Source organism: Tribolium castaneum, chromosome 3, assembly GCF_031307605.1.
Source record: "Tribolium castaneum strain GA2 chromosome 3, icTriCast1.1, whole genome shotgun sequence".
Lineage (NCBI taxonomy): Eukaryota > Metazoa > Arthropoda > Insecta > Coleoptera > Tenebrionidae > Tribolium > Tribolium castaneum.
Genome location: NC_087396.1, coordinates 19,953,702 through 19,965,925, shown reverse-complemented (window position 1 = coordinate 19,965,925; position 12,224 = coordinate 19,953,702). Strand labels below are relative to the sequence as shown.

The 12,224-nt window shown below is 33.7% G+C and overlaps 1 protein-coding gene across 1 annotated transcript in view; it reads right to left on the bottom strand.

Moving 5' to 3' along the window:
* The window catches only part of SP2353, a 59,996-nt gene that overhangs the window by 16,474 nt on the left and 31,298 nt on the right, over positions 1 to 12,224 (bottom strand). Inside the window, exon 4 of the mRNA XM_064355431.1 lies at positions 5,454 to 5,655. Coding sequence (XP_064211501.1) covers positions 5,454 to 5,655 — 202 coding nt within the window. The remainder of the gene's footprint in view (positions 1 to 5,453; positions 5,656 to 12,224) is intronic.

The following is a 12,224-nucleotide window of genomic DNA, read 5'->3' as shown; positions in this document are numbered from 1 at the left end:
AAAGCTGTTGGATTAAATTCGAGAAATTGTTTTTAGTTTAATATGAATATGAAACACTTATTAAACAGTTATTAGAATATAAATTGTAGCTTTGGTTTTAACTAAAGTAATGATGTACTTCGGTTGGATAATGTTTACAATGTAAATAAAAGTATACTTTAGGTGCACAGAGATATCTTTATTACAGCCCTGATCTCTGGCTAAAACGAATTGTTTCATTGGTTTAACCCGGCGCCTCCACCAAAATGCAACGCAAGTTGAAATTAATTTTCTTGTGTTAATTAATTTATATTTTGACGAACAAACGATTATAAAACTGTATTGAAGTTTGTAATTTGTGTTCGGTAAAAAATACTCTCCACCTTTAACTAAAGAATTAGATGCAATATTTTGTATTTTATAAAACGTGTGTCATATGAAGTAAGAGTAAAAGCTGTTGCGCATTGATCATGTTTTTCATTTGGTGAATTTCTTCCTCGTCCATCTAAATAATGCGGCATCGCGTCAGATAAATGTCGCTTCAAGTCAACATTGGCCACAACTCATCTAAAGAGTTTAGGAGAAAAGTAATAAAAGCAGCCGAAAGATGTCAAGTTCGTGGAGTCGTTATTGACAGTCCAGTCCCTCGTTTTATAATTAAAATTTCGCAGATACATTTACGAAACTAAGTGGAACAGCGCATTGACAATAACCCCCACTTATCGAACACCGTTTGTTTAACTCGGTTCAAGACAAATGGGCCGGCTTTGTGTTAAGACCTGTCGTCCCACGTAAACTCTTCAAATTTGCCATGAATAAGGAATTTGACCCCGAGCACGTGTCGTGCGACCCCTGGTGCCGGAATTCGTCGTGTACACACCACCTGCCAGGTATTCGATCAATATTATCGTCTGCTGGAATGCGTGGTTTATGTAAAATCCGGCATTAACTGTTATTACGGCACATTTTTGCGGTCGTTACGTTATAACGGCTGGTAACGAGGTGGATTGATTTGTTTTGAGTGGGAGTCGCTCTAATAAATTCATTTTCTAAGCTATGAATCGATCCGCTTCTTTGAAAGGTTTTTTCCGCTCCTGGGGGAAACGGATTTTCCTCGATGCCATTTGAGTCGAGGGGGCAGTAAAGGTTTTTGCAGTAATATAAACAAAATCATCTGGGAGTTTTATTTTGATGCAGCAAAGCGTATATCGCGTGAAATATTTTCCCGAGGCCACGCTTTACTACCACCAAATTATTCAAACACTTTAAATAATGGCTTAGTGCTGCAAAATTTCACAGTCTCGTGTTTGCAATCACGACTAATTGAACCAAAGAAATCAAAAAATAGGCGAAGAAATAACAATGCTTCACTCGACATACGCAATTATAGAATCGTAAATATAAAAGGAGGCACTTTGGTTTATTTTTCCCCGTGGTTGTAGTGAAATTTAAATTTGGTAAACGACCACTGTGCAGAGTTAAATTAACTGTCTCGTCATTATGTAATCTCTTCCCCAGTCGGCTTTTATTGTAAACTTAACGGAATTTTCTTAAATAGTTTGAATAAGAAAATTGTAAGCTAATCCTGTGGCCTTTGTGATGTTCAAAAAATACCGATTGGACAATTCGCAGTTAATTAATTGCATTTTCTAATGTTGTCAACAAATTTTAAATTTGAGCTCGACAAGCTCGGGCCGCTTAATAAAATTAAAAGCTTTTTCTTGTCGGCCGTTAACACGACTTCTTTTTGCAAACAGTACAGTTAATCACATTTTTATTTAACTTTAATAAAATTAATTCTGATTTAAGGTCGAGGAGTTAGAAAATTACGTTGCTGAAGGCACTGTCGGCAAAGTCAGACAATAGATATGAAGTGGCAACTTGACGCTCTAAAATAAAAGTTTTATATGGCTTTCAGCCGGCATTAAGAGCCAGATCGATCTTGCGACGGTCGGAAGGTTACAGGGTGTTCTGTTGAGCACTACTTGAAATTTTATGGAGGCCCAAGATTGCGAATCGAATACTTATCGATTGATTTGCATGGGAGAGTTGTTAGAGCGGCTCTTCAAATATTTAGGTTTGAGCCACCAAGCGACCTAAATTAACCGAATTTTAGACACTGTCAGCACCGTAAGATAATTATCGCCTTCCGCCTACATATCAATACGGAAAATCTCCAAAATGGAATACGAGTTAATTTCGTTAGAGTTAATTTGCATTTCGCAACTGCAAGCAAAAAATCAGAATTTAATAGTGATATGACGCAACTACCGATGCTGTGGGGTTTTTACACATCAATGGCAGGAGTTAATGGAAACGATTCAGTGTCAAAGTAACAGAATTTAAATGCAAAGCAGAGCCACTGTCAACATAGACACACTCTATGTTCCCTGTTAATTAGACGAGAATTTGCACTCTCATTTTGCACAAAGATTCGGCACCTCTTTCGTGTAATGCAAATTACCCATCGATTAGCACTTTTTGCGGACTAGTGAGCCGGGCTGTTATTGCAAAATTTTGCGAACTTTGCAGCCAGAAAAGGAAAAATCAAATATAGCAACAATGCGAGTTTCGATTTTAATTTAGATAACACTATTGTAAAACCAAACTAAACAGAGAAAACTTTATTTTCGAATTCAATAAAACACGAACAAAGCAATTATTACACTTAACTCCAGAATTTAATCAAAACTTCGGGACATTCTTTATAATGAAATTAAAAATTGAAAAGTTTCTTACGACTTTGGCCGAAATCATTGGTACGAGCTCACATAGCTGTATTATTTATTTATTTAAATTTTCGTTTACAGAAGTTTAATTAAAAATTACAATTAACAGTAACTCTTTTTTTACCAGAAGCCCCCGCAATCCTGTACTACAGATTACAAATAATTAGCGTCCCGTTTTACGAGATAATCTTTTTATAGTATGACATTTTACGGTTAACTCGGGCTTATGAACTAATTAACTTTTAAACGTGCTTACTACCTACGCTTTTACACCTAACGTACGCTTTAGTGTCGAAAAACATAAGCATGTTTAAAGGCTAATAGCCATTTGAGGAAGGACGAGATCGTTTCAAGTTTAATTTGTAAAAGATGGATCGCGATATGGACACCTTTTTAATTTTTAAGCTAAAATTAGTGTCAGTTTGACGTTAAAACTGAGTTGATTTCAATGTTACAGTTGGAATAATAAGTGATTGGTTAAATTTAAACCAGTTTTACATAAAACAGTTTTGGAATTTCTGATTCGTCAATACTGAATTTCCAAGTTTAATTTTACGCCAAATATCTAATTTTAAACCTTTCGATTCCCATTTAGGATGGCTGGAGATTAATTATAAATTTATTTGTCGATGAATATTAATAAATATTAAATAACATATTAATTAACTTAGTTTAATTTATAGTAACTATTTTTTGAACCTATGTGATAATTACATGGTAACATACAAAGATCTAAAAAATTTTTTCTGTTTTAACTATTAATTAATATTTGTTATAAGGTATTGTAAAAATTCACATGCTAAGCTAAAGAAAAGGATAAAGTATTTAACCTCTGTGTGATTTTTAGTTTTCGAGATACAGTAAAAAATTTCAACTTAATTAATATTGAAAATAAGTTCCAGTTACATTTTATACAATTTTCGCAAACGCTATAAAATCTTGTTCGTGTGCTTTTAATCTTTTTATTCAATCTTTTTATATCTTTTATTTTATTTTAGGGCTGTATGGTAGATACAGAGATTGAAAAAAAAATTCTGTTTTAACTATTTATTAATAATTGTTATAAGGTATTGTAAAAATTCACATGCTAAGCTAAAGAAAAGGATAAACTATTTATTCTCTGTTTGATTTTTAGTTTTCGAGAAAAACTTTCAACTAAATTAATATTGAAAATAAATTCCAGTTACATTTTATACAATTTTCGCAAACGCTATAAAATCTTGTTCGTGTGCTTTTAATCTTTTTATTTAATCTTTTTATATCTTTTATTTTATTTTAGGGCTGTATGGTAGATACAAAGATCGAAAAAAAAATTCTGTTTTAACTATTTATTAATAATTGTTATAAGGTATTGTAAAAATTCACATGCTAAGCTAAAGAAAAGGATAAACTATTTATTCTCTGTCTGATTTTTAGTTTTCGAGAAAAACTTTCAACCAAATTAATATTGAAAATAAATTCCAGTTACATTTATACAATTTTCGCAAACGCTATAAAATCTTGTTCGTGTGCTTTTAATCTTTTTATTCTTGTTAAACACGAAATCACGCACATTTGGAAAAGATAATGAGCTCAAATTGCAGCAAAAATAAAACATCTGCATTATGTATAATTTTTTCATTAGTCGTAAAATGCAAATTCATCAAATTGCTGTTCATCTATCACGTTTCCAATATTAGGTTTGAGATAAGATATCGAAATAAGTGTCTATAAGCATGAATGTTTGGAAAGAACTGCAGAATGTGATCTCATATACACGCAAAATAGTCTGATGGAGTCTGTAAGAATAAATAAGCACATATCCGATAACTGCAGCTAATACCACATGCAGCTGCTTCGAAGACGCCTGTAGTTGTGTTATAAAGCGGGGAAAATAAAAACACAGCTCTTTTTAAACGTTTAATTCAGCATCTAGTTTTGTCGTGTTTGTGAAAAATGAGCTTTGCAAAAACGTCCATTATTGCGATGAAGAGTTGTTTATTCAGCGGATTCGCATTTCAATTCGCCATGAATTAAACTTACAAGCACCAAAAATCGCTAATAAATTTTTAACGCTGAAACTTTAGAATCTGTTAAATTTCAAAGTTAATTAATTACTTCTCGAATACCTTTCAAATTTCCGTTTCAATAGGATTACAAACTTTGTCGAGATCTAATCTGATTCACATCACCCTAAAGCAAAACACACATTAACGTGGCATTATTAATAGACCAAAACAATTTCTGGCTGAGCATAACTGTCTAACCAACTTCCACGCTGTTAATGATCCATAAACTATTTGGTCCGCACTCCCGTTTTCATCACCCTTTACAAGCCGCCGTGATCAAAAAATTCGCCCTTTCATGAATTTTTCAACGAATACGGGCGTAATTTGGCCAACAAATTAACCAATCACGTTAATGATGCATCAAGTGTTGCCCGGTTTTCGGCAAACTTCCACCCCGCTTCAGTTTGGCGTCATCCTGCTAAAAGCTCTGTATTTATGCAAAGATGTTTTTCGCTTTTTTGCTGTTGTTTATTGAGCGAACGCTAAATAAAGCGCTGTTTATTGCAGCGTTGTTTTCTTCGCTAGAATGCGATGGGAGATAATTATAAAACGTCCTAGATTTGCTATTTTCCCTAGCGACGTTTTTCCGTTTCGTGGAAAAATCCACCTGTGTATTTCATCTTTCACAATGATCCTGTCGTCATAAATACTCCGGAGATGAATTATCTATCGGCGGAAACGGCGACAAGAGACTTACCTAAACTCCACAAACCCTTGGTGCAGCAAAAGGGCCATAAAATCGCCGGCCATGTCGTCCCTTTCTCCGGTCAAGAAGAAGATTCCGTCGTAGGCCTCCGGCCGAAGCTCCAGGCTGACCTGGACGTGCTTGTAGGCGCCACGGAGGGCCGGAAACGCCAGCCAGCTCGATCCGGTGAAGCGCGGCGACCGGATCTCCATTTCTGGCGAAAAATAAAATGGATACAAAGTGTTACTCTTGTAAGCAAAGTGGAAACTTTCGCGGTTAGAACGCCGTGAAAACTTTATTAGACCGCTTGCTCGTAAGTGAAGAACAAACAGATTTTATTCAATCGATTCTGTTTGCGGAATATGACAGCAGCGTCATGGGTCTGCCGTGACAATGTTTGCATTCAATTTACTAACAATCCTCGAGACCTTACATAAATGTCTCGTAAAAGCGGCAAATAAGTCAAATAACCGGCGGACGTGCTGCTCGCACAATTGTCTTCCAATAAACGCTCGCACCTTTACCCTACATGTCTTGATCGAATAATTATTGTTTTGATTCGAATTTTTCCATTGCGACTTTTTGCGACTCCACCCTATTCTCTTTTCCCATTCTGTCCTAATAAAATCTTATTTATTGTACACTCGACTTTATTTGGGCTTGAACTTTTTTGGAAGGAAAATTTAATTTTCTATCTCGTCTGATCTCATATGAATCTAATATAAAGGACAGGATTTCCCAATAAAATACGTTATAATGGCTTTACAAATTTATGTCTGGGATTACATTTGCACAATAACGGGAAAATTGATTTTAAAACGTTTTGTTGCGGAGATCGTAGCATAGTAAAGCCGAACTAATTAAATCCTATTGCAGTTTTCGGTAATTTATAATTTATCTTGCTTCCTAAATAATGGGAATGGGTTAGCACTTTCATACAATGTGGCGCCAACAATAGATTGAATTAATGATTCTGCAAACGGAATGCAACACTGCCACTCATTTATTTCGCATTTTGTAATTTGTTATTTATTATTTCGGGTCTGGTCTAGAGTGGACGGTTTGTCAGTGCCTTGCTTCAAATGGGGCGAAATAACTTGTATTTGGAACTAGCTAAAGAGCTAACAGCTTTCAGTTGTAAAACAATAATTTTTACAAAGGCGTAATTAATTTCCCAATCAATACTTTGGCCTTTTTAGCACAATTTAAGCTAAAAACACAGCGGTCTATATTTACTCAAACATACCGAGAAACTCAAAAATTATGTTATTTGCGTTTGTTTTGAGAAAAAATTTATTTATTTCGCTAGAGAAGGCCAAAAAACAACTAAATTACGTTAAAATTTACGTTCCTTTGGCCCCAGTCTAAACTTGTTTTGTTAAAGCACACACAAAATCACCCTGGTATGCTGCAAATTGTGCATAATTTTTGAGAAAAAAACCTCGTTTAATTGACAAAATTTCTCTCAATGAATCCAAAAACTACACAATATTTTCACCTTCATTAAGTGGTTAAGCACAAAAACTCACTTTTTCGTGAAATTTTGCTCAATCCTAAAGCTTACCAATGAGGGTCAGAAATTATTTTTTTCCATTATCAAGTGTTTTAGTAAATTTTTCAAACAAAAACGTTACATTCGCGTTGTACTTAAACGAGATATACTTGCTTATTTGGTAAAATTTTGTCAAAAATTGACCAAATCATATCGAAACTAACGTTTTTTGGAGCTGTTTAGAGAATTTTCTGGTCGAAATTTTGATAAACCAAACAGAAAACTCACTTAATTATACCGCAAATGATTTTGAGTAAAAACTTGCTAATGTTGCAAAATTTTCCTTAAAAATGCGAAAAAAAATCATTAGTTTAAGGTAATTTTTTAAAAATCTAATACTTGAACTTTTTTTCAAGTTAATAACTCCTTTTTTTGGCAAATTTTTGTTTAAATAAACCAAAAAACTACCAAAGAAGGTTTAAAATTACGGTGCTTTTGCCTCTTTGTAATGGTTTAGAATCTTTTTAACCATAAAAAAATTACAAATGAAAGTCAAAATGATATTAATTTGACCTTTTTCGTTACTTTGATCTTGTCTAATAATCGAAATATCAACTTATTTTTGTAAAATTTTAAAAGAATGACCAAAATATATTAAACTTATCGTCTTTAGCTTGTTTTCAAAATCATTTAATTAGTCAAAGAATTCGTAGCTAAAGACTTATATATTTCTCTCAATTTTGCTCAGACTAAATTAAAAATTACATAACTTTTATTTATTGAGTGTTTTAGCACGTCTTACAGCCTTTTATTCACCTATTTAGCATAAAATCGCTTCAGGAGACCCAAAATTTCCAAATGAAGGTCAAATATACAATATTATCTAGTTACCTTGCATTTTGATAATAAAACTTCTCAGATTTTCAGCAACTTATTTATTTTCCACAATTTTGCCAAAATTAAATTAAATCAAATTTTTTTTGGAGTGATTTCGTTAAAAACAAATCGAACAAACGCTGAAAATTACGTGATTTTAAGGTGAAAGTCACAAAACTTCCTTTAAAAAGCTGGAAAACCACGTACTTAGTTTAAAAAGTCATTAAAAATTCACTTTCCTTGACAATTGTGCTCAAATAACTTACGAAGATCGAAAAATACTTTACTTAGGCCTTTTTCGAGCATTTTTCAACTGAAAACCCATTTATTTTTCTTAATTTTGCTAGAATGGTCCTAAAATCTCAAACAAATATTATTGAAATAAATTTTTAAATTTATCTCGTATTTGCTATTTTGGTATAATTTTGTCAAAAAATGATTAAATTCAATCGAAATTAAGGTTCTTGGCTTTTTAAGTGTGAATTTGTTATATTTATACTTATAAGTTATGTTTAATATATTTTTACTTCTTTCTGGGGAGTAAACTTAGAATCACACATCAGCACACAACGAAGCTTTTAATTTTTTATTCATTGGAGAAAAATAATTGGTTTTGCGTCGGTCGGCTGCCAACAAGCTAATATTAATGAAAAATTAGCAGTAATATGAACGCAAGACAGTAAATCAAAATCCCGATGCAATTGGGTTTGCTACATAAATCATTTTATAGAATCGCCTCGAAATAAATCACAAATTCATCACAACACGGGCAAAACCGTCGACCCACTCCATAAACTTGTCCCCATCAAATCGAGTTCCTGAATCTAATTTCCAAACGATATCAATCAGCTGCACCTAAGCAAGTCTTCAAGTTTTTCGCTTTCAAGCTGTTGCTCTCGCGAGTCTTCTGCATGAGAATTTATCGGTCGGGGTCTGTACCCGTACACAAGAAATGCAATTTCGGCCATAAATCCGCCCTGCAAAGTGCGAGAGACCCCCGTCTGTCATGCATGCTGGAAATTACGTACTGATTTCATTGATCACATTCACCATCTGTGTCGTAGACAAGTGTAACGGAAAATTGACTGCTCACTGAGACTTTATTGGATCACGTAGCAGGTAGACGGAAATGCACCGACAGCCATAATATTTGGGGCAGATTTATATGCGCACCAGAGTGTAGGTAAAACCACTAAAAATGCATGGGGAGAGATTGACAGATGGAGCGCATAAACAAAGTAACAGCAAATCGAACACTCGGGGGTATTTGCTGCCACTGAGGCCTGAGACTGTTAACTGCTCCTGACGTGAGTCAAAACGGATTCCGGCAAACGGCAAAACTACCGTCATAAATTGGAACAAGTTTGGAATTGGTTGTTGTTGCTGGCAAGGGGCCATCTACCAGCCATAACGAGACAAACAAATGAGAAAACGAAAAATTATTTTTTTTGACTAAGTTTTTTTTCAAAAATTGATCTATACAGGTATGAGTTAATTCTTCTGAAACTCCTGCTTTTTCAGGACAAATAATTTTTTTTCCCCAAAACGCGGCATTGTTTTAGAATAATTTTTTAGCAGCGACTTTCTGGAGTAAATCGTAATCGGAAGTAAGAAAGAGTATTGTCTTCTTAGAGCCAACAAAGATGCCAACTCTCCGGAACGATTACTCACAAATTAGGCAGAAATTTCCTTCCAGTTATAATTAATGCTGCACCATGCAGCCATCCGTAGAGGGATAATAATAATTACGTTCATATTACTGATAAAACTTCTACGCTTTCCCTTACTCGGGGAAATTGCGTTTGAGTTACAAAGAAAATCATCGCAAAATAAACCTTGCCTGAATAGCGGTAAACGCTGAAGAAGTTGAATAAATAATTAATCTCATTAATAAGATTTATGCGAAATAAGGTCGTCAAATGCGAGAACACACAGTGTGTTTTCTGTGGCAAAGCCAATACAAATGTGAAATCATGTGAACGTAAATAAATAAAATTGTTCTTTGTGTATATTTTAGTAGGCAATTACCCCACTGCATATTCAGGGTTTTGCGAACGCAAAAAGTTTGCGGGTTTGTTTTAAATTATTCCCTTTTGTAGGTCGATCGCATCTTTTTTTCTATCAAAAAATACAGCGAGTGATTTTTACAGCTTTTTGAATATTTTTCAATAAAAGCTTCCAAATGCATACTAAAGTACGGGTATTATAAATAATGTATGTTGGTGGAGAGGGTGTGGGGTTTAGACATGTCGAACTCTTTCGGGCAAATATTTGAACAAGAATGTGCACTCAACGGTGTTGCAATTTGTTGGGCAAATACGGTAACAATTATTCTATTTGTCAGTAATCACGACTAGCAGATGAAGTGTGGGCACAAGAAATGTTTATTGTTTCACTAAAATCTTATTGGAAATAAATCAAGGGTACAGTTTTGCGATCATTAAAAGTTTATTCGCTGAAAATGGATCTGCATATTCGCCGCGTCCTGAAAATGCAAATCAGCTCCCACGTAGCAATTCGGAATTTATTACTTACATGCCGATTTTAACTTTGAGATAATTACGTTACGTGTTAACAAAACGTGACCACTTTCTATGGAATATGCAAAAGAGAGTTTTACATTGTTTGACGCAGTACAGTGTGTCAAGTCGGAATTTATTACATTATGAAAATTTTATTGCAGTGGAAATTATGCATTAAATTTTATAAATTAATACTATGCGCTTGACCTAGACATCCAGATCACTTGAAATCTCAATATTGTTGAGGAACGGTAAGAAGGCGAGTAACAAGGAATTAAAAACGCTTTTGACGGTGGAATAATTTATTGCTTGACTCGACAATAATTTAATCGGGTTTACCTATTATTGCTATGACGGCTAAAAATATTTGCACAACTAAAACGATAAATAAAATGGAACAGTTTTGATTAGTTTTGCATAATTGGATCGTGTTTTGTGTTTATTGCGGTGGAATAAAACCGAATTGAACTTTAAATGACGTGATATTTCACCGAAATTGATCTAACTACTAGAAGAACCCCTTCACCCCACACCACTTTTTTGAAATTTTAAAAATTTTTGCTTAAAATTAAGATAGGTTTTTATAGTGGGAAATTTTATTCATCAAAAAAAAATCATAAATCAAAAACGAAAGTCGTAGAGCAATGCGGTTTGTTCTATTGAATTCAGCAAATCATTTTCTGTATTATACGAACTTTTCATGAGATTTAAAAATTTTTCGATCTATCATACTTTTTCGTATTTATATATGCCTTTACAACTCTCTAGAGTTGTTAAAAGTCAAAAAAAGTCCATATGTTCGATTTTTTGATGTTTGATTTTTTCAATTTTTGTCGCAATTTTTGTCGATTTTGGGTACCCGGAACATTTGTTGAGCAATAGCTCCGGAACTATCAGAGATAACCCCATGAAGTTTATTATCGTTGGAAAGCTCTTTGAATTATCTATTTTTTTCAAAAAAAAATATTGTTCTCCGACTAATAGTTTTTGAGCAAATTGCAGATAAATGCAAAAATTGGTAAAATTTTAAAAAATTCATAACTAAAAAACTACTGTGAATTTGGCAATTTTTTCGATGCCAATCGATTTCCCGGATCATTTTGCATTGGTGAGGATTAAAACAGTTCCACTTTTTCGAATAGTTTAGTCGTAATTGAGAAAATAAAAAAAAATTAAAAAAAGTTAACACCCCCCCCTACAAAATGGTCAATTTTAAAAGTGTCTCAGAATCGAATAAAACTTATCCTATCTTATAGATTTTGATGTGCTCTTTACGATGGAAAAAAGAGTTTTCTCCTAGCTCTTTTAGTTTGGCCGTAATCGGCGATTGAAAATTGAAAATTTTTTTGCGAGATATCGCCTTCAGTCCTATGCCATTTTGTAGTGTTTTTTATTCCGGTTGTCTTCGATTTTTCCGTTTCTCGATAACTCTAATAGTTTCGCCGTAATTGGCGGTTGAAAATTGAAAAAAAGTGAAAATGGAAACATTTTTTGCGTTTTTCTCGGAAACTGTAAGACTTAGAGCAACAAACAAAAAACCATCTGATAGCGCTTAATTTTCTCTATTTTTTCGATTAAACCCGGAGCCGCTCCGGGCAACGGTTCCGGCTACAGAGGCGATCAAAGTTTTTCACTAAAAAAATTCATAATAAAAAAACTAAAAGTCGTAGAGCATTGCGGTTTGTTCTATTGAATTCTACGGCTCATTTTACATATTATATTAATTTTTCACAAGAATTAAAAATTTAAAATTTTTTGCTTAAATTTAGGGTAGCCATTTGTCACAGTGGAAAATTTTATCCAACAAAAAATTCATAACTCAAAAACTAAAAGTCGTAGAGCATTGCGGTTTGTTCCATTGAATTCAGCGGCTCATTTTCTGTATTATACGAA